The 21,982-nt window shown below is 46.3% G+C and overlaps 1 protein-coding gene across 3 annotated transcripts in view; it reads right to left on the minus strand.

Moving 5' to 3' along the window:
- The window catches only part of EXOC6B (exocyst complex component 6B), a 607,320-nt gene that overhangs the window by 253,466 nt on the left and 331,872 nt on the right, over positions 1 to 21,982 (minus strand). For all 3 annotated transcript variants that reach the window (XM_027839975.1, XM_027839976.1, XM_027839977.1), the window contains exons 16-18: positions 19,747 to 19,858; positions 10,664 to 10,798; positions 6,897 to 7,076 (exon numbers count right to left, since the gene is read on the minus strand). In XM_027839975.1, the coding sequence (XP_027695776.1) occupies positions 6,897 to 7,076; positions 10,664 to 10,798; positions 19,747 to 19,858 (427 nt within the window). The remainder of the gene's footprint in view (positions 1 to 6,896; positions 7,077 to 10,663; positions 10,799 to 19,746; positions 19,859 to 21,982) is intronic.

The raw sequence follows: 21,982 nt of genomic DNA on the forward strand, positions 1-21,982 counted from the left end.
AAGTCAAGGAGAAAATACTTCAAGCAGCCAGAAAGAAACCAGTCAAATACAGTAGCGCCACAGTCAGAATCACATGAGATTTGGCAGCTACCACATTAAAGGAGTGGGGGGCTTGGAATATGATAGTCTGGAAGGCAAAGGAGCTAGGACTATAGTCAGGAATAACCTACTCGTGGGGGCAGCTAGGTGGCGGAGTGCATAGAGCTCTGGCCTTGGAGTCAGAAGGACCTGAGTTCAAATCTGGCCTCAGACACTTGACACTTAGTAGCTGTGTGACCCTGGGCAAGTCACTTAACCCCCACTGCCTCACCAGGAAGCAAAAAGAACAACCTACTTAGCAAAAAAAAAGAATATAATCCTTCAGAGGGAAAACATGGATATTTACTAAAATAGAGGATTTTCAAGCATTGTCACTGAAAAGAACAGAGATGAATTAAAAATTTCACAGTCAAACACAAGACTTGAGAAGCACAAAAAGACAGTATAAAAGGAAATCATAAGGGACTTAATAAGGTTAAACTGATTGCATTCCTATATGGTAATAGGATACAGGTTAACTCCTAAGAACTTTATCATTATTAGGGAAGTTAGAAGAAGTCTACATAGAGAGAGGTAACAGATTTGAGTCAAATACGTTAGGAAGATCTCAAAAAAATAAATGAAGTAGTAAGAAAGAAGGATATACTGGGATAAGAGGAAAAGGAGAAGAAAAATGGTGAAAATTATATCACATTAAGAAGTCACGCAATGGGGAAGTTTTTCAGGGGAGGGAAAAATGGAGTAGGGCAAACACTTGAACCTCACTCTCATCTGAACTGGTTCAATCACACACACACACACGCACACGTTCCGTTGGGTACAGAAATCTTACCCAACAGGGAAGTAGGAGGGGAAGGAAATAAGAGAAAGAAGGGCATGTGATAAAAGGGGAGGCAGATTGAGTGAATCAGTGGTCAGAAAGAAAACATATTTTTTGAGGAAGATAGGGTAAAAAAAAAAGGGAGCAAGAAGAATAAACTGAAGAAAACAGGACGAAGGGAAATCAAAGTCAGTAAACATAACGGTGGATATGAATGGGATGAACTCATCCAGGAAATGAAAGTAAATAGCAGAACAGATTAAAAACAAGTATCCAACAACGTGCTGTTCACAGAGATGCACTTGACAGAGAAAGACTCAGTTAAAGAGTCAAAACAAGGGACTGGGGCACAATCTATTGTGCTTGAGATGGAGTACTACAGATTGCAGGGTAAACTAAGAACTCTGAGTTGTTAGTATTCAGCCCTGATAATTCATGTGAAAGTAATTGCTATCATTTGAAGACAGACTTAAAAACAATGGGCCAGCATGGGAGGTCACAGTCAACTACCACGTGGTTTTCCAGGTGTCAAAGCTAGGGCAAAGAGGTAGGGCTAAGTGACCTGTCCCAGTCACTCGTGTTAAGAATTGAAGCAAAGAGGCAGGGTTAGGTAGGTAACCTTCCCCAGGTCACCCAAGTGAACAAGAGAACTTGGAAACTGACCCAGCACTTCTGACTCCTGGTTTCATACTTGAGACAGTATTTCTTCTCTTTCAAATATTTTTTTAAAAGATAATTATCAGGACATACAGGGATACATTTTCAAAAACAGGCCCTGAAGTTGAGCATGCAAAATGGGTAATTGTGCATGCAATTGTAAATTACACAATGGGAGTCTGAAAAAATTCATGGGCAATTATTCCCTCTCTGCTTACAACTCGAGGGCTATAGGATAAACATTTTTTAAACTTAACCTTGTTGTGGACATTCTTACTACCTCTCATCAACTATCCAGCATTTTCTGGGTAACTGAGGACAACGAATGACCTGATCGACAAAAATTCAAGGGGAGAATGGCTTTGGAAGCCAATCAACTCTCTCCTTACATCTGCACTTCCACCATCATAAATCTACAAGTGGTGGTAGCCTCACAGAATGCAATGGAGGACATGACTAGAGCATTCTCTGGGCTCTTTGACCACTGCGAGGGCTGGACATTTCTGAGGAAACTGAGAAGCTGACTATCTCCTTGTACGAAAATAACATCTGCCTCTTTGTCTATCACATCCCAAGTGCCTCTAGAGAGCCATTTTCTACCACTCAAATCTTTTTTTCCAAAGGAATTCCAATTAATTTGGCAATTGTTCATGTTGAAGGAAAGGCGCACCATGTTTGAAAATTCCTTTTCACTTTCTTTCCTGGAATCACATAATCTCTGAGTTGGAAGAGATCCCATAGGACCACTTTACTCCATCTCAACAACACTCTTCAAAAGAAGACCTTCCGGGAGTGGGAACCCACTCTGTGGGAGAGGGCTACAATATACCTGCCTTTCTGCAATCCCTCAAGCTTTGAATATTTCCATCTACTATTACTGCTGACGATTTGTGGAATGTGAAATGAAAGCTCAGAGCCGTTTTAACTTGCATTTATCTTATTATTGGCAATTTAGATCCAACTTTCATATGGTTGTCAATAATTTTCAATTCTTTTGAGAGCTGTCTGAACAAATCTTTTGACCCTTTATTGAGTGGTAGATATGGACTGAATGAACCTCAAAGGAGCAGGGGTTACAGAATAATGATGGCAGAGGCAGAACCTGGAAGAGGCAATGGGGAGCAAGGAGCATTCCAACTCCCTCACCTGGATGAGTTAGTGAGGGGGAATGAATAAAAGCGTGGTCAGTGCTGGAAAGAGGGGACCAGGGAGGCTGTGTCATCAGGAGGAAGCAGGTTCTCAATGAGAGCCAGAAGATGGAAGGAGTGAGAAAGGAAAATATTTAAGATGAAAGAATCACTGGAATAAGGAGGATATAGGGCAGGGTGGGGGTGTCGGCGTTAATCAGTGAATAATGGTTTTGGATAGATTTTCACTGCCCAAAGAGTCTGTCCTCAGAGTGCAGTCCTCTCAAGTTCTGAGGCAGTTCAGGAGAGGGAACCATACTGGAGTTGAAGGAATGGTGTTACTCCCCTTCCCCCAGGGCAGAAGACCAGGCTCTAGACTTGACAGGACGGCCTTTGTCCTCTTCCCTGGAAGCTCAGCGTCTCTTGGAGGCTCATCTGACATGGGGCACAACTCTGAGGTCAGGGAGCTCCCCTCACTTAAACCACCCGGCAGCATCCCTGATGCACAACTTTGTGGAAGTTCCTTCCCTGGCACAGGCCCAGTGAACCTCCTCGAGCTAGCTACTGAAGGAACGTCCGACTTTCCATTAGCAGGAGACTAGCTTGAGTTGGACCTGGTTAAGAATACTGACCAATCCCAAAGAGCCTCCTTACCACCATCCATGCACACCCTTACCTTCAAACACCATTCTTTCTACCTGCACAATGGTCATGACTGGATGGAGTGCCAAACCTGGAGTCAGAAAGACACGAATTCAAATCCAACCTCGGATGCTTACTAGCTGTGTGACCCTGGGCAAGTGGCCTCACGTCTGCCTGCTTCACAGTTTCCTCTTCTGTAAAATGAGGATAATAATAGCACCTGCCTCCAGGGTGGATGTGAGGATCAAACAAGATAACAGTAAAGGGCTTAGCAAGTGTGTGGCACCTGGCACACAGTAAGCACTATGTCAACTGGAGCTATTATTGGCTATTACTAAGAAACACACAACCCAAAAGAGTTCCAAAAAGGAATGCATTGAGAATGAAGCCTTCTTCACGCAAAAAGTATCTCCTCCATGAATCATTTAGAATGATCAAATATTTTCCAAGGATAGAAAGACAGGAGTGAAAAGCTGTTCTCTGATTTCATTCAAGCCCTTGATAAAGAAGAGATAAATTGAAATTACAGCAAGAGTGGTTTTGAAGGGGCAGGGTCAGAAAAACTGCCTGACAATAGTCTTCTAAAGAAGGACAATGTTTTATCAAGAGTTAGCAGACTCTCCTTCTCTGGAGGAAGAAATCCCTATCCCTATCCCTATCCCTCGGAAAAGACACTGGTAGACTTTATGAAGCCATTCCAATGCCCTGGATGATCTTTTCGGATCCCTGCGACCTGAGTATTTAAATTATCTTAGCTGAGGACCTTTGGTAGAGGAGCATGATATGACTCCTGGGGGACTGACTCTTCCAGGACAATCGGTAGATGAAGGAAGGTTCTCTTAAAACCTCAAGTCCAAAGAGGCACCCTGTCAGAGAATCACAGAATTTAAGGGTGAGAAGGGGTCTCAGCGGTCACCAAGTCCTGGCTCACCCTTTCTTCTTGGCTATGATGCTGTTGGTGGGGCACCCAAAATGAGTGTTTCATTTCATTCCTGCCGGCAATAGCTCTGATTAACCTGAAAATCATGTTTTTGGTTCAAGAGGTAGCTCACCGAACCCTCTTGTCTCCCAAGGGCTGAGAGGCCTTTCAAATTAGAATAAATTCCCCTGAGAGGTGAAGCACAGAAGAATAGATATGACAGCTGACTCAGGCCAGCTGGTCACTGCATTTTGGTTTGTGATTACATAGGGGTCGCCAGCCGAGAGGATGTGGACAGGTATTTTCCTCCATAAAAGGACTTCTTATTTCCAGGGACATGAAGGCAGGACTTAGCAGGAGCTCTATTATCCAGACTTCACTTCTTTCTGTGGGCCTATGACCCAGATATCACCCATTGCTCAGGACGACCTTTCCCCTAAGGGATTCCTACTGTAGACTCACACGGAGGCCAGACCCACTGTAGGGGCAGCCTAAATCCAGATGGGGAATCAGGACTCCACAGTACTTTCCGGCTCATTATATTATGCTCACATCTCAGAAAAGAACCCACAGGAAAAATATGAAACTTAACTTAGTACAGATGAAAGGTCATGGGCTTTAGAGGCAGAGAGTTCAAAACCCCCTGGATATTAACGCCCTGAGTCTGGAATGGGTTTCCTTATCGGTAAAATGAGGAAAGTGGGACTTAATGATTTTAGAGGACCTTCCACTCTACATCCATTTAAAACCTTAAAGGGCTACATAAATGTTGGCTATTATCATAATTCCTTCCAGCCCAAACCGGCGGCCCTTCAGATACAGCCTTGTCATTAATCCTGGGTAGACCAGTCTAGCAGATGAGGCTAGATGAGGGGAAAAAGATGGGATCTTCTCTTTAATCATCAAAAAGACAATGACCCTACTCAAACCCCTTCAAAGTAGGATACACTGTGAGAAACTGCCACTCACATGAGCTTAGCAGCAACAACAGTGAGCCTGCAAGGCTGCCTGCCCCATGGGGATCAATCACACCGGACTCTGGAGAAGTCAGAGACTTTTGGCACAATGCCTGCTGCTGCTTCAAGGGCCGGAGCAAGAAAACTGACCTTCTCAAAGCCAGGAGGAGCTTTCAGAATAAAGGAATTAGCAAAATGCATCTCAGAAATCAGAGAGACATTAGAGGTCAGCAAGGTCAACCCCTCATTCTCCACAGCTAGAGAAGGAAAGTGACTGATCCACAGTCACCCAGGTGGAAAATTCTGGATTCCAAGCCTGGAACTTTAATCCTTTTTTATGAGTTTAAAGAAAGAATAAGACACTTGGTTTTGTTCCAGGCAGAGGTGCCAACATGTGGCCGGTGCACCAAACGCACTCCACAACTCAGTCCGAAGCGAGGTCCAAATCAGAATAAACTGCAATTGGGAAATACTTAACAAAATCAACAAAAATAGAATTAAACATAGATAACATCACATTTGACGACTAAGTTAACATGTGGCCCACAGCCATCCTTATGGAGGGATGAGTGGCCCCTATTTCCTTTCGAGTCTGGTCCCACTGCACTAGCGAAGCATCCTTAAAATGGAGGGGAGAAAGCAAAGGAGTTGGCAATAAAGAAGCAGATGAAGGTGCAATAGGGTTGTTGTTTTGTTCAGTTGTCTTCAATCATGTCTGACTCTTTGTGACCCCATTTAGGGTTTTCTTGGCAAAGATACTGGAGTGGTTTGCCATTTCGTTCTCTAGCTCATCGTACAGATGAGGAAACTGAGAGAAACAGAAGTAAGTGACTTGCCCAGGATCACTGGGCTGTTAAGTATCTGAGGCCGAATTCGAACTCAGATCTTCTTGAGTCCAGGAATGGCGCTCTATCCACTGGGCCACCTGGCTGCCCTATAATGGGAGTAAGGCAGCGGAACAAGCAGGGTCTTCTAGTTAAGGTTTAGCAGGAAGACTGTTAAATCAGAGCAAGCAGAAAGGAGAAATCCCAGCATAGGTGAAAGGGGGAATTCCATCTTGGGCTCCCCATGGTTCTCTGCAGTTGCTACCAGGATTGGGGAGCAAGGCACTCCTTCGGCCATGGGCTACATTAGGATTTCTAACTGAACAGCCAACCCCAGCCCACTTCCTCAAACGCAGCTTCTGGGACAATGCTGTGGCATCACCTTTCACGAGGTAAGCCTCTAGTTCTTAGGCTGGATGAACGTCTGAAGGTGAACAGACTGGAGGCTTGTGGCTATCAGGGTCGGGGATGTGAACTGATGTGTGTCTGCCTTCTGCTGCAATTGAGTTTTTCATAAAAGATTTGTGAGTGATTTCTACTGCTCAACTCTACAACAAGGCAGGCTCATATGGAAAGGAGAGATTGCTGATAGGAGAGCATAAGGAGAATGGGTCACCTTTCTCCTCCTCTAGATGCCAGTGCTACTTGGACGGTCAGAGCTCATGCCTAGCCCACTCAGCTGCCCTCCTGTGGACAGCAGTACTTCAAGACAATGACTCTTTCAAAAAGAATGAGGATGGTCTCCCTGAGCTGCTCTTTTCTCTTTGTTTTTGATTCTGTTTCAAGGGATGGCATACAGGGTAGGGAAGGAGAGGAGGGACAGGTTCAGAAATAAAGGTGACATACAAACAAAATGTATCAATGATTCATTTTTGGTCCAAAGGAGTGTGGAACAGTGTGACCGTGACTTACAGGAAGGTGTGTGAAGACTGCAAAGGTGCTCCGAAGAAAGGCGATGAGATCTGTCAGATAATCGCTGGCTTTGCTGTCTGAATCCCCAGCCATCCAATCATAGTCAGCCAGCTGCAAGAACTGGTCAATCTTCTGGTTCAGGTTGGTGTAAATCTCTTCCTCTGCAGCGTGCCGGGCATCCTGGGAAGGGAGACAGAGTCTGAAAAGCTGTGCCAAGTCAGGCAGGAATCAGTGCTGGTGGCCCCTTGACCCTTCTGTCCCACAGATGTGACAACAGGGTCTAATGGGCAGGTCAGGGTTGCCATTAACTTGTCATCTTTGTCCCTGCATAATTGGGGGGAATCTGGTTCTTCTTCCTTACTGGTCACACGCCAATGCTTTTACATGATTCCTTACCATAAGCAACCCTGTTTCTCATTTCCAAGAAGGCCAGAAAGCTCCTGGGAGCAAGAAGAGGTAAGTGCTCTAGCTGGGTTTGTGTCCACATAGAAGAAATAAAAAGCATTCTGACAAGACCACCACCAGGAAGCCCTTTGGATCCCCTGCCCCCTCATCATCCAGCAAAAGGTTTCCATTTGCACGGGAATGTTTGGGGGAAACAGTAGCTTAGGAAAATACACAACATGCAGCCATTGTAATTGCTGTGTTTATACTGAGTGCCGAATTAGCTGGTTTGAAAGAGTCCTGGTAAAAAGACACTTTCGATGTGTTTTAGAGCATTTGTTGTTTCCAACAAGCCCTGTCAGCACGACCTTTAGTGGTCTCCAGAACTTCCCCTCTGTTAAGTAGTTAACTGGCGGTGCCCCTCCTATGGCTCCCTGCCCATTTTTAATAGTCCTTCTTGCATTTTTAATACCAGAGTAACGACAGAACCCCTATGCCACCCTCTTTCGTGGTGGCTGTCTGGCCAGGTATGCTATGCGGCTCCTGAGAAGGGGAAACTCAGGTCAGGGGGAAGGACAGGACACAGAGCTAATGCCATAAAGAATAATGCTGTTTGTTAAACAGCAACTAGGTGCCTGATATTTCAGGTGCCAGGAATGCACAAAAAATGAAACAATCCCTGCTCTCAAGAAGCTTACATTTTACTGGTGGAAACACCACACGTATATGCATTTAATATGTATGTGTTTGTACATATGGATATGTATATAAGTATATGTTGAATATACATACGTAACATCAACACAAGATAAATTCAAGACAGGTAAGTAAAAGGCAGTTTGAGAGAGAAGACAATAGCAGTTGGGTGGTGGGTGTCTGAGCAGCCTCTTGCATTGAGAATAGAACGCCATCCAAGCGAGGGCCAGGATAAAGACATGGATGGGGGAAATGGAGTGCCATGGGTGAGAAACAAAGAGAAGACCAGCATGGGTGGTCTGTGAGAGCAGAGGAATAGGAGGAATGGTAATGAGGCTGAAAGGCTCACTCCGGGCTCTCTCCCAATTCTCTTCCTACCCAACTACCACTTCTCAGCCTCTTCCACTGATCTTCATCCAGCTCATGACTCTTAACCATAGGTGTCCTCCAAGATCATGGTACCTTCCCCCCCTAGACTATTTTTCTTGGTGGGCTCAGGAGCTCCCAAGATCTCCTTGTCCAGCCCTCATCTCTCTGCTAATCTCTGGCACTATATCTTCAACTGCCTATTGGAGGTCTCACAGACACCTTGAACTCAACACGTTCCAAACTGAACTCTAAAATTCTCTTTGCCCTTCCCCTCTTTGTAACTTACCTATCACTAACAGAGGCACCGCCAGTCACACAGACTCACACACTGTCCTAGGTGCTATCCTTGGCTCTCAGCTCAACTTTTATCCCCCATATCCAATGGATAATTGGAGTCTAATGGAGTCTCCCTCTGAAACATCACTCAAATATACTCCTTGCTCTCCTCTGATATGGCCCCCACCCTGGTACAGGCCCTCCTCACCTCACTACTGGACCATGATAGCAACCTGTTGCTAAGTCTTCCCTGCTTCTATTCTGTCCCCACTACAGTCCGTCCTTGACTCTGCTATCAAACTGACCTTTGAAAGCACATGTCTGACCATGTCACTCCTCAACTCAGTAGATTCCAGTGGCTCCCTACTGCCTCCAGGATCAAGTACCAAATGCTCTGTTTAGCATTCAAAGCCCTTCATAACCTGTGCCTGCTTAATTTACAGTCTTCTTATACCTTACTCCTCAGCACACGCTCTGATATCTACGGAGCCGGACCTCTGCTAATCCTTAAATAAGCTACTCCGTCTCTAGACTCAGTGTACTTTCACTGGTCCTCCCCATGCCTAGAATTCTTTTCCTCATCTCTGTCTCCTAGCCTTCCTGGCTTCATCCCACTATCTCTACAGGAAGCCTTTCCTGATGCCCCTTAAGGCTTCCCTCTGAGATTATCTCCAATTTATCCTGTTTATAGCTTGTCTCTACATAGCTGTTCAAATGTTATCTCTCGCATTAGACTGTGAGCAACTTCAGGGAAGGGACTGTCTGTCTTTTGCCTTTCTCTGTTTTCTCAGCACGTACTAAATCCAGGGGCTGGCACACAGTAGGCACTTAATAAATGTTCACTGACTTAAGAGTCACCCAAATCACTTCTCTATATAACATTCTCCATATAACATTTATGCAAAGGCCTTACTATGCATTCTTATCCATAAAGCAGGAGTCAAAGTAAACCATCTAGATCATTCTGAAATAACTTGACTGAGGTAAAAGGGCCTTTGTGATGTCCTGGTAGAACACCTTCATTCAAAAGGGTCAGAAACCAAGGCTCAGAAATGAAAAGCAGTTCTTTCAAAACAGTAAAGCCATGAGCAAAAGAGCCAGGGTCAGTACTCTCCCAATTCCAAAGAAAGTTCTTCTTCTGAAATCTTATTACACCATTCCTAAAATGTCATCTCATGAAAGGAAATCCTCTATCTCAGACTGGTAATACTAGGAATATTTCACAACTTTACTTGCAGTTTTTCTTCTATTTTAACGTCAATTAATCTTTCCATCAGAAACTATCCTATAATCTCATTTTAAAGTACATTTTTATTGATGTTGTCCTTTTTTTTTAAACATAATTTTCCCCAACATCCCTCCTCTTTCTCCTTCCAGAGAGTTATTCCATGTGGCAAATAGTGTTTTTTTTTTTAAAGATAAGCAAGAAAGAGAAGAGGAAAAAAGTTAACACAACTAGTGAATACATTGAAAAACTCTAAAAATACACTAATGCACTGTTGGTAGTGCACTGTGAACTGATCCAACTACTCTGGAAAACAACTGAAACTATGCCCAAAGGGCTATAAAACTTTCCATCCCCTCTGACCCATCAATACCACTATTAGGTCTGTACTCCAAAAACATCAAAAAACGGGGGAAAATCTATATGCACAAAAATATTTATAGCAGCTCTTTTTGTGGTGGCAAAAAATTAGAAACTGAGGGGATGACCATCCATTGGGGAATGAACAAGGTATAGTATACAAATGTGATGACCTATATTGTGCTGATAAAAGAGGATAATTTCAGAAAAACTTGGGAAGACCCGTATGAATTGGTACAATGTGATGTGGGCACCACAGGCTGGGTTCTTCATTCTTCACTCAGACTGACTACTCTTCTACAGTGGCAGAGCCTATAAAAAGAAGAGGAATAAAAGCGCCCAGAGATTTTCCCCAGAGAACGAGGGAGTGACCCAAGGCACAGTTCATACTAGGGGACCCAGAGCCATGCTCAGGCCACCATCGACAGAATCCAATGTGTTTGTGGGCACTTCTCACCTTGAATGTGGTGGTCCCGTACAGCTTTGTGGTATGGACTGTCTCAGGGAGCACATTGGTGATGTTGGTGATGAATTCCTCCAGGTACTTGCAGGACTTCTCCAAGTGGGTTGTGTTGATGATGATCTGTACAAGCTACAAAGCAAAGAAAGGTACATGGGCACAAGGATCATGTTAAATGGGTATGCCTACAACTCTAGAAAGAGGAGGCGCCGGGAGGACACGCAAAGGAGATGACAAGCTGTGCACTCTGGATGGTGCAGAATAGCATGAAAGGAGACTAGATCAGAGTGACTGATAAGAAAAACAGTCCATGTTGTCACACACACATACACAGAAGAGTGCTCAGAAATCTTCTTTCTTAGGGTCATTATTTCCAGCCCCACCCCGCAACTGCACGCCCCTCCCAAGGCTCCCATCTTTTTTTAATATGATTATAGAAAAGAAGGGGCAGATGAGATGAAATGAAATGTTAATATGCTAAACTAAGTACAAAGGCTCGCTCACATCCTGTTATTCCTTTACAAAGTATGAAGAAGCTTCCCTGATAAACTCAGAAGAGGAGCCAGACTGGCAGCATGAAAACTGCCTGTGCCCCAAGTGGGCCCAGAAAGCCCAGGCTGGGGGAGAAGAAGGTCTGTCTTTCTTCCTGACTCCCCCAACGCTCTGATGTCTCCTTACCAGGGGTCAGAAACACCACGTCCCCCAGCTAGCACCAAGAGACACAAAGGGGCAGACGTAGGACGCCCACACAAGCCATCCGCCCAAAGGAGATGCTGGGCCCATGGGGAGCGGCAGGAGGTGACCACAAGAAGCAGGAAATCAGGACCCGGGGTGCTGAGGCAGGAGCTGCCTCGGCCACATGGATTTCCTCTGTGTATGTTTCACACTAATAGTGTTAAATGTCTGTGCCCACTCCTGCAGAAAGTACTCCAGGTTTCAGAGGAATAAATGTTTTCGAGCTACTGTTCTTACTATGCCATCTTAGTAAATGCCTTTGCTTTGAGATAAATGTGTCTTCTGACTGACTAAAAGAAGACATTTATGCATAAAGAGCAAATATGCCAACTACCTCTAGTATCCCACATGTGTTCCTATAAAAAAAAAATCAACAAAATTCTCCAACTGTAAAGAAATAAGAGGCACAATCACCTTTGTTAGCTTGCCAGTGGAGGCTTGTGGGCTTTGCTTTAGGAACATGGATCCACCCGCCTGTGAGAGCAGTTGGGTGAGGGGACACCCACCTGGAAAGTACAAGTATCAAGTGGCAGGGTAGCCCAGAAGGGGCACTCCACAAAGAAGAGCTCAGATCCATGTGGAGTTACAGTGCAAGCATCTCTAGAGGCAAAGGGATGGATAGATGGTCTCTCAAAGTGCCTCAAGTCGGCTCACCTTGGCTTCATCATCTATAACATGAAGTTGGCACCTTACTTCAATCATGACACCTTTGCCCATACAACCTGTATCTGAAATAAGCCATGTATAGCAATGAAACTCTAACCTGTCTTATCTCTTCTTTTATAATGTTTGGGGGTTTTGGTTTGGGGGGGGGGGTTTGGTGGTGGTGTTTTTTCTATACAAGAACCCATGTCTGGGCAAAGGACATCCTATTTGCTTTACATACACAAACAGTGTATGTGAAAGAGGGTGGGTAAGAGATGTGCTGTCACCAGTGGGAAGCATGGGTGGGGCATTATTACTGCCAACTTTCCAACCCAGTGATACTTCTTAAAGCTCTGAACGACCTTCTCAGACAATTCCAATAGCTTCCAGGCTCATAGAACAAAGCATTCCACGTCCATTGGCAGAACGGTGCTCAATATAAGATGTGCCGATCACAGGCTCTATGAGATCTTTATAGCCTAAGACGAGTGACTCCATCCACAATTTAGAGAATCATACAAGCAAGAGTTGGAAGCCAAAGCAGAAGCCAAAGCAGTCTCAATAACATACCAAACAAGTAATGGTTGGTCATCCAATCTCTGATGGAAGACTTCCCAGAAAGGGGAGCTCACCACCTCTCAGACATCAGTCCACTCATTCTCTAGACAGCTCTAACTGGCAAAAGTCTTTCTTGACCTTAAATCTGACTTGTCAAACACTGTCAAAGGCCCTGTGGGCCTCAAAAGAATAAATCTCCTGCCTTCCTCCATTAGTCAGTACCTCCGATGTTTGATGATCGCTATGATGCACCCTGTCAATCTTCTCTTCTCCAGTGTAACAAGCCCAGTTCCAACAACTCATCCTCATGACAGGGACCCAAGGCTTTTCACCATCTTGGCTGCCCACCTCTAGAAACCCTCTGGCCTATTGAAGTCTTTCTTAAACTTTGGGACCAGAATTGAACACACTACTCCAGACGAGGTGTGACAAGGGCTGACTACAGCAGAACTCTCACCTCTCATTTCCTGGAAGCCGTGCCCCTCTTAGTGTGTCCTGGGGTTGTACTAGCTCTTCTGGATGTTCCCATCACATACATGACTCATAGTGCACCTGTAGCCCACTAACTCACCCAGATTCTTTTTCAGAACAACCGCTTTCTAACCACACCTCCCTCACCTTGTATTTGTGAAACAAATTTTTTTTACGCAATTATAAGACTTCATATTTACCCCCACTGAATTTCATCTCTTTAGATTTAGCCCAACAGTCTAGCCCAATGGTGTGAAACTCAAATAGAAATGGAAACCATCAATCTGCAAATAAGGACCGTGGCCACATATTGACTTTGTTTTAAAATATAGTATTGTCTATGTTTTATTATATTTTTATTTAGTTAAGTATTTCCCAGTTACATTTTAATTGAGTTCAGTGGTACTTGGGAGTGTTGCGGGCTGTGTGGCCTGTCACAGGCAGTCTGCCTGACAGCTCTGTTCTAGCCTGTTAAGATCTCTGTGGATGCTGACTCTCACTCACTGTTAGGTTACCCCTCAGCTCCGGGTCTTGTGCCCATCTGATGAGCCTGCCACCTATGCCCCCACCCAGGCTACTAACAAAAATGTCAGATTTTTTTTTTTTCAAATACAGATCCCTGGGCTACTCCACTGGAGATCTAACACAATGGCAGAAAACGATTAACAACTTCCTACAGTCTGGTCATTCTGCCCATTCTGCATCCACTAATTGTATTACTACCTAGTCCACAGGAGACAGAGAAGCTTCCCCCAAAGAACAGGGGTCACTCATACCACCAAGAATGAGTCTGAAGCCCTCAAGGTAACAGACCCTCTAAAGCTGGGAGCCTTCAAGAGGGGGATGGCAGAGAGGAACTTTCCATTCAGGTATAGCTAGAAGAAAGGGAGATGCTATGATATTGTTTTATTTACTCCACTTGGACAGTAATAACAATAACAATTGTGATGATGATGATGATGGGCAGTTAGGTGACACAGTAGAGTGCTGGGCCTAGTGTCAGGAAGACTCAGTTTCCCGAGTTCAATCCAGCCTCATTTGCTTACCAGCTGTGGGACCCTGGGCAAGTCACTTAAGCCTGTTTGCCTCAGTTTTCTCATCTGCAAAATGAGCTGGAAAAGGAAATGGCTAACCATTCCAGTATCTTTGCTAGGAAAACCCCAAATGGGGTCACAAAGAGTCAGGCATAACTGAAACAACTGAACAATAACAAAATAAAAATAAGATTTAATAGTGCTTATTACGTACCAAGCACTTTACCATTATCATCTCATTTGATTCTCACAACAACCCTGGGAGGTAGGTGTTATTATTAATCCCATTTTACAGATGAGGACACTGTCAGTATCTCTCTCTCTCAAGATCCCAATGTATATCTAAAATCTATTTTCTCAACCTTGGAGTTCAGCAAATATCCATAGGAAATTACATGTACCTTTCTCCTGCTTGTGAGTCTTCCGCAGATACATATAGCCACAAAAACTGGCGGCCCTCAGAGGGATGGTGTGTGGGAGCTGCTGATCAGCTTTTCATCCTCTATAGAGACTGAAGGGTAAGAAGACACTGTGATGCCCAGTCCCGATGTGGTTACAAAAGATGAAGAACTAAGTAAATCTTGGGGCTGGCGCTCTGGGAAAGTGGCGAGCCGATTCTCACCAAGCTTGGCTAACTCTGCTTCTCCCCAGCCCCTGTGATGGTGCCCTTCAACCAGGTGAGCTGGTAAACTGACATCGGGAATTCTCTGAGCTCTGCAGAGGAGTTTGGATTTAGAAGCTACCCCAAAATCTCAAGGTTTTGGGAGGAGGATTCCTGGACACAGTCCCCCTCGCCACCCCTGAACTGTTCTATCTGAAAAGGTCCAAACTGTCAGAGCATCCTTGGAAATAAGCAGAAAAAAGTGAATCAGGGCAGCCCCACCCCTATCCCATTCTGCCCCACCTAAGAGAAGAAACAAGTCACAAAATAAATAAAAGTCTCACTTAACTCCTTCCTTGACTGGTGAGGGTGGACAGGTGGCTATTGACAAGACTACCGTGGTGCTGGGAGGGGGGAATCAATTTGGAAAATTGAAGAGTTTCTATTTTAAAACGAGCATAGCTACCTGTAGGAAAGGCACTGTGTCTATAAATTGAAATCCTAATAAGAAGGAGGGATCGTGTCATGTTATCGCAAATGCAAACCAGTGACAGTCAAAGAGAAGATTGTCCTGTTTTTCATGATATTGGCAGCTTAAAAAAAAAAGACGGCTTCACTGGGTACATTATAATTTCCCACGACTTTTTCAAAAACTGTCAACACAAAAGATCCCCATGAATTACACCAATTGACTGTCAGTCACTCTGGAAATGTTTCATGGCAGAACACAGAATGGACTATTAAAACGCCCTAGGATTACAGCAGATACTGTGTCATTTTCAGGGGAACATTGTCTGTTAATAAGCTCTAAGCAATCTGTGCTCCTGAGTGACAGCTCCCAAAAACCTCACAAGGGCATTTGCAAATGAAAAAGCAGATGCTCTGGGGGAGGGGTTAATCATGAAGTTACTTGTGTAGGAACAATTTCAGAGATAAAATTTCATCATCATTTGAGTCTCTCCTGTGATTTTTTTGCCCCTCCCCCCTGCTCCCTGACTTTAAAAATATTTTCCTGCAGGTCACGCGGGAGGACTGTTTCAAAGGCAGAACAAGAAAGCAGCTGTAAGTGGCTGTGCATGATGCACCGGAGAGGAGCTGGCCTCATGTGCAGGGCAGGGCTCACCCTGGAGTGCAGAACCAACATCTCTCTCCTGTGCTGGAGGTCATTCTCACCCAGGTCAGTTTTGTGAGTGGAGTCGACGTAGGACACAGCCCAGCCCCAGAGGCTCGAGGAACCAGAGAGATCTGCAGAGGATCCCTCACCCATGTCCAGTTTCAACCACCAGAGCCCCTGGATCCCAGTGGGACAGCAGGAACGTAGCCTAGACATAAGCACTTCCAGGAGAGACGGACAAGTTATAGGATTTAGAACTGGGAGACATCGGGGAGACCACTCAGTGCAAATCCCTCATTTTACATATAAGGACACACACAGGTATGAGTAAGAACCCAAGTCTTGACTCCAGCTGGACGACGTCATGATGCCTTTCCAAGTCCTCCAGAAAACTACTTCTACTCTTACTCTAAGTGGCTTGGAGGCCCATCCGGCATGCCCCGGGGTGTCCATGCTCACGACAAAAGGAGAGGTCTACCTGCCCAAGGTTCTGCTGTGTTGCTCAATATGGTGGAAGGCCTTACTCTCTTTTGTATCCCAGGAGCCCGGGCTGTAAGGCTAGGCCACAAGAGTATAAATCAGCAGCTCCCTTCCCTCGGGGACAGCAAGGACTTTTCCTTTGTTCTAGTGCCAGACTGACCCCACAAGGCTGAGGCCAGTCCACCCCCTCCCCGGCTTCACTGAGCTCGTGGGGAAGGGCATTGCAGACTCCCAAGGCCTGGCCCGGAGAACAACCCAGACATCACACATCTTAGGAATCCAGGTGGCACCCCGCAAATAATGAACGTCAGCAGCACCTCAGTGGCCACCAAAAACAAGAAGAGAAAGAGGGTCAAAGGGTCACCAATCTCAATCACACCTAGTGTGGGCTGGGAGAACTACTGTGTAATTTGAAGATCATGCCCTCAGGAGAGACAACAGCAAGATGGGCTGGGAAAAAGCTTAAGTCACCCCCCAGCACTGACTGGCAGTAGCAGGCAGCCAGGCAGCCCAGTGGGTAAGACTCGGGACTGGCTGGGGGTCCCTGGACAAGTCTTCACTTCCTGCCCTCTCTCAGGTGAATATCATTTTCCTCATCTGTAAAAGGATGATCATGAGAGCATCCACTGAGACAACTTGTATAACCTCAAAGCATGATGGAAATGCTCTTCACATTATGTCCTTATTCTTATTGTTACCATAAGAACGCCATTTTAAGTCTTGACTAATAATAATAATTAATATCTAAGATTTCCCCAGAGCCTATCATGTACCAGGCATCTGCTAAGCACCCAAGACACCGATGCAAACAAAAAGAAAACCAGGCTCTGCCCTCAGAGTGGGAGATAAGACACAAAAGAGAAAAGCCAAGCTCAGGTAGGGGTGTGGATGGGGGAGGACTGGGCATTCCAGGGCACGGTGCTAGCGGCCAGAGAGTCCTGAGCACCTTGGGAAGTGGGGAGGAAGGGGGGGACGCTGGCGGGTAGCACAGCTTCCTTGAGGGGAAGGAAGTCAATGTCCAGGACAGTCCTAACAGGACTCCATTGTAGTTTCATGTTTTTTGTTTTTTTCTCAGCCCAATCCGTGTAATCACCAAAGACGTGACGTAAGGAGGCTCAGTAGGAGAATTGGCCCATTTAGGCACCCGTTCAGAGTGCATTCACATCTGATGAGGCTGAACTTTTAAATAAGGGAGAAAAATACACACAAAAGCAAAATGGGACATAAACTGGGAGGGTGTGCACATGTAGATATGATATGAATCAGGATGTGGAAATTGGGGCAAAGAGTGGCACAGCCACAGACGTTCTTATAGGTACGTGTGTATGCACGTACATAGGTACATGTACGAATGCATGAATGTGTGTTTGTATGCTTATATGTACTCAGGGTGGTGGATGTATTAAAGAGTGATGCTACTGATGGTCTGGGTGGCTGGAAAGATCTAAAGAGTGATCCTCTCCACACTGCCCACATAGCAAGGCTCTCCCAGAGTTTTGGGGGCAACCTTTCTTTGCAGAGCCTGGCGCTATCTGTACAGATGCTTACTAATCACTCTCAGAAACCAAGTGCCTTGAGAGCAACTTTCCTGGGGAGCTCCTCGGCCTTCGGACCTACTGTGTGCTCATGACCATACTGCTGGTGAGGAAAAGCAGGCACAAAAATTCCCTCAGAGATCTAAGCTCAGAGTTTAGCTCCAAGGTCACAAAGTCTGTCAGAGGAAGGAGGTCTGAATTAACACTCCAGGGCTCAAGTCTCAAGCCAGCACTCTGTCATGTGGCTTGAACAAAATAAAGAGATGGTCGCCGGTTTGAATGGGGAAAAACAATCACATCAACCGGCCAGATGATCTAAGCAGTCAGTAAATAGGTGGTCCTTTTGAGCTGAACTGCCGGTCTTCGGGGCACTGCAGCACACAGACAGCAACCCCCACAAACCCCACAAAGACCCGCAGCACGAATCTCACAACTGACATTTCCTCAGCACTGTCCTTGTACCAACCCTACAAGGGCCAGAACACAAGCGATCTTCCTTCCATTACTCGGATGGGAAAACAGAGTGTCAGAGACACACAAGGACCTTCCATGACAAAATGATGCTTCTTTCCCCAAGGGAACCTAATTCATCCAGAGCTCTCCTTTCTCATCACAATTTCCCCCACCCCCAGGGTAATCTGCTGCACGTCCTGGGGGTGCAGAGGCTGGGGAGCAAGACAACCCTCAGTGAATCACTACCCCCCCCCGAGCCTCAGTCTCTTCACCTGTCAGAGGAAAGACTCAGAATGGATGATCACGAGGATCTCTCCCACCTCTTAAACACACACTCAGCTCTGACAAGACAGCCCACGTCCTACCCCACAATGACTGATTCGTCTTTAATTGCCTGGAAGGAGGAAGAACCATCTAGATGCACCCAAGCACTCGCCTCCAGCTCCCTCCCCCTCTCTCTGAATCCCCAAGAAGCCTGGCACTAACTCTCGGAGGGCACTGCCCAACATCCAGGATAACAAGAACCCAACACTCATGACATCAATCCTCTCCCACTCAGACTGCAGACACACGCTGTCCTTGCTGCCGAGCACTAAACCGAACAAGTGACATCTCACCGCATGCCACCCACATCCAGAGCCTTTCCCTCCTACTTTCGTCACCAGGTCTGCTGTGTACCCGGGTCCAGGGTTAACCCAGCGACTCCCCCTATGTGCCTGGCTGGCTAACAGAGCTCTTGACTGCTGCACTCCCTTCAATGGTTTTCCCCAAACTCCAGAAGGCCCCCAGTTATCTGGGCTGCTCTTCAGGGGGCTGGGATGGGGCTCTGAGCATACAGCACGACTTGTCCCCTTTCCTCGGAGGACACAATGAGCTACCACTAAGACCCTTGATTGGAAGTCTCCCTGCCTGTAAAGACCCCCAGATTCTGGGCTGCTCAAGTGCGTTACCTGTCATGAGGGGATTGGAGGGGACTGGGAGACTTCCCCAAAGCCAAAGCCGGGTCTGCATACCCCAGCCAAGTGCTGTGACTGCCAAGATCCTCGGCATCCGTGATTTTACGCAGGCAAGAGTTGAATTCATATAAAATGTTATATTTGGACTGTCATTCACATTAATAGGAACCTGATGTTGAGAGTATCCTCTGAGCAAAATCCCTCTCATATAACTAATGGCAAATGATCCACACTATTCCTTCCAACCGTATCAACTTCTGACCGGAAAGCTGGCTAAGCCCACGAAAGACATGGAGAGAAAGAACTCGGCTTTGCAGGAGGAAAGACAAAGCACAAACAGATTAAACCAAGACGGGCCTGGGGCACTGGTGGCGGAAAGGTGAAGGTGAGAAAAGGACAGGGAATTCTGCTGTGGCCACAATGCGCCTCCCAGGATGGGCCCCACATGCCAGAGATGCTCCAGTCTAGGCCAGGGCAGCCCCAGCTGTGCAGCCTCACCTCCGTCAGCCCGACGTTCTTCCTCTTAATGACATTCTGCAGAGAGCTGCTCAGTGTTCGAGTCAACAGCAGGTTTGTAGACTTCCGGATCATGTCATCCACCTCTGTGGAGCTGAAAAACAAAGACTAAGCATGAGCCAGGCCAGGCAGCAGAACCAGCCTGACAGTATTCCAAGTGGAGATCCATCCAAAGCATCCCTGAGCACCAACCACCGCCACCAGTCCTGGGTCACGTTTTCAAATTAAAGGGACCCACACATCCTTGCAGTCTCCCAGTGCTTCCCATGCACAGGGAAGAGTAGAGAAGAAATGCTGACGGCAATCTAGTCTCCATTTCTAACCCAGTCCCTCCAGACCAAGCCTGTGTCCACCTTTGGACACCCAGACAACCAAACAAGGATCCCAGCTTCTGGTCCAGGCCTTCCTAGTACTACATAAAGAACTGACGAATTCTAATTCAGAAGAGAAAGTATGGCTTCTGGATAAGCCTGGGAAGCAACTTGCTCCAATCACACAAAAAGAATTGAGGATGCTAAGGAGAACTCAAGGGACTGCCTCTGGCCATAGGTTGAACTACAGAATTCTCCACTCTCCAGGAGGTGCTGAGTGATGGCACAGCTTTCTTTAGAAGAGACACTTGGACCTCACTGACCCTCCTTCTGTGTCTCCTTTGCTGGATCCTCCTCTAACCACAGGTGTCCCCTCAGGGGCCTGTGCTGGGCCTTCTGCTCTCCTCCCTCTATCCTACGTCCCCTGGTGATCTCATCAGCTCCCATGGATTTAATGAACTACTCTCTCTATGCTGATGATTCTCAAATCTACTGGTCCGACCTATCCTCTCCTTTAACCTCCAATCTTATATCTCCAACTGGCTTTCAGACCTCTCCAACCGGATGGCCAGGAGACATCATCAACTCAGCATGTCCCAAATTGAACTCATCACCTTGCTCCTACCTTACAGACTTACCTTGTACCGTTGAGGGAACCCCCACTGGCCCAGTCATCCAGGCTCACAAGCTAGCTGAGCGCTCTCTCTATCGCTCCTTACTCTCTCTCATGCCCACGTCCAAGCTGTCATCGTGTCCTGTTAGCTCTGCCTTCGTCACATCTCTTGGATGCGCCCCCTCCCCTCTTCTGACATGGCCGGGTGAAGGCCCTCACCACCTCTCGCCCAGGCCACTGCAGTATCCTCTGGTTGGTCTCCAGCTGCCAATCCATCCTACACTCAGCTGTCCGACTGCTCTTCCTGAAGCACAGGGCTAACCGTGTTGTCCCCTACTCAATAAACTTCAGGGGATCCTCCCCACCTCGAGACACCCAGACAACCCAAACAACCCAAGCAGAAGGATCCCAGCATCCAAGGTCTTCCGAGCACTGCATAAAGAACTGATTAATCCTACCTCAGAAGGGAAAGTCTGGCTCATCAAATATAAAATCCTCTGACTCGTATTCAAAGCCCTTCGTAACCTGCCTGCCTTTCTCTACCACGTGTTCTAGGACCTGACCCCCTTATCACTCACACAAGCACTCCATCTCATAGGTCTGGCCGTTGACCCTGGCTGACCCCCAGGCCCTGAGAGCTCTCCCTCCTCATCTCTGCCTCCTGGCTCCCCTGGCTCCCTTCAAATGCCCTTCCTCTGTTGCTTATTTCTAATTCACACTGTACACAGCTTGTTCATACGTGAGTGTTTGCACGTGATCTTCCCCGTTAGATGGCAGACTCCTTGAGAAAGGGGACTGTCTTTTGCCTTTTCTGGTATCCTCAGTGCATAGCTCAGTTCTGGGCATGAAGAAGGTGCTTAACATAAATGTTCACTGACTATGACTGAATTCGTCATTTTCTCCCAAACTAACAAGTTTCTCTAGGGATCCTCTCCTCCCCTCCCCCTCGTGCATACTCCAACTTCCAAGGTGAAGTATACACATGTGATTCTAATTCCAATATCTCATCGGGTGCCTAATCCCAGTAATTCCACCTCCTCACTACACTAATCCCTGATTGTATCTTCTCTTTCCCATTCCAACTTTTAGAAGCCACGTTTAGGTCCTCGCTGCTCTTCACACTGGCTATTAAAGAGGTGTCTGAAGTGTCCTCCCCACATTTTTCTATTCTCATGCTACTACAGATCAATTTTCCCAAAGCGTGGCTCTGCTCACCTCACTCCTGCAAACCTGCTACTAGCTCCTTTCTGCCTATCAATCAATTAGTTAACAAGCACTTATTAAGCACCTACAA

The sequence above is a fragment of the Vombatus ursinus genome, unplaced genomic scaffold (genome assembly GCF_900497805.2).
Source record: "Vombatus ursinus unplaced genomic scaffold, bare-nosed wombat genome assembly UNPS02014837.1, whole genome shotgun sequence".
In the NCBI taxonomy this organism is placed as follows: domain Eukaryota; kingdom Metazoa; phylum Chordata; class Mammalia; order Diprotodontia; family Vombatidae; genus Vombatus; species Vombatus ursinus.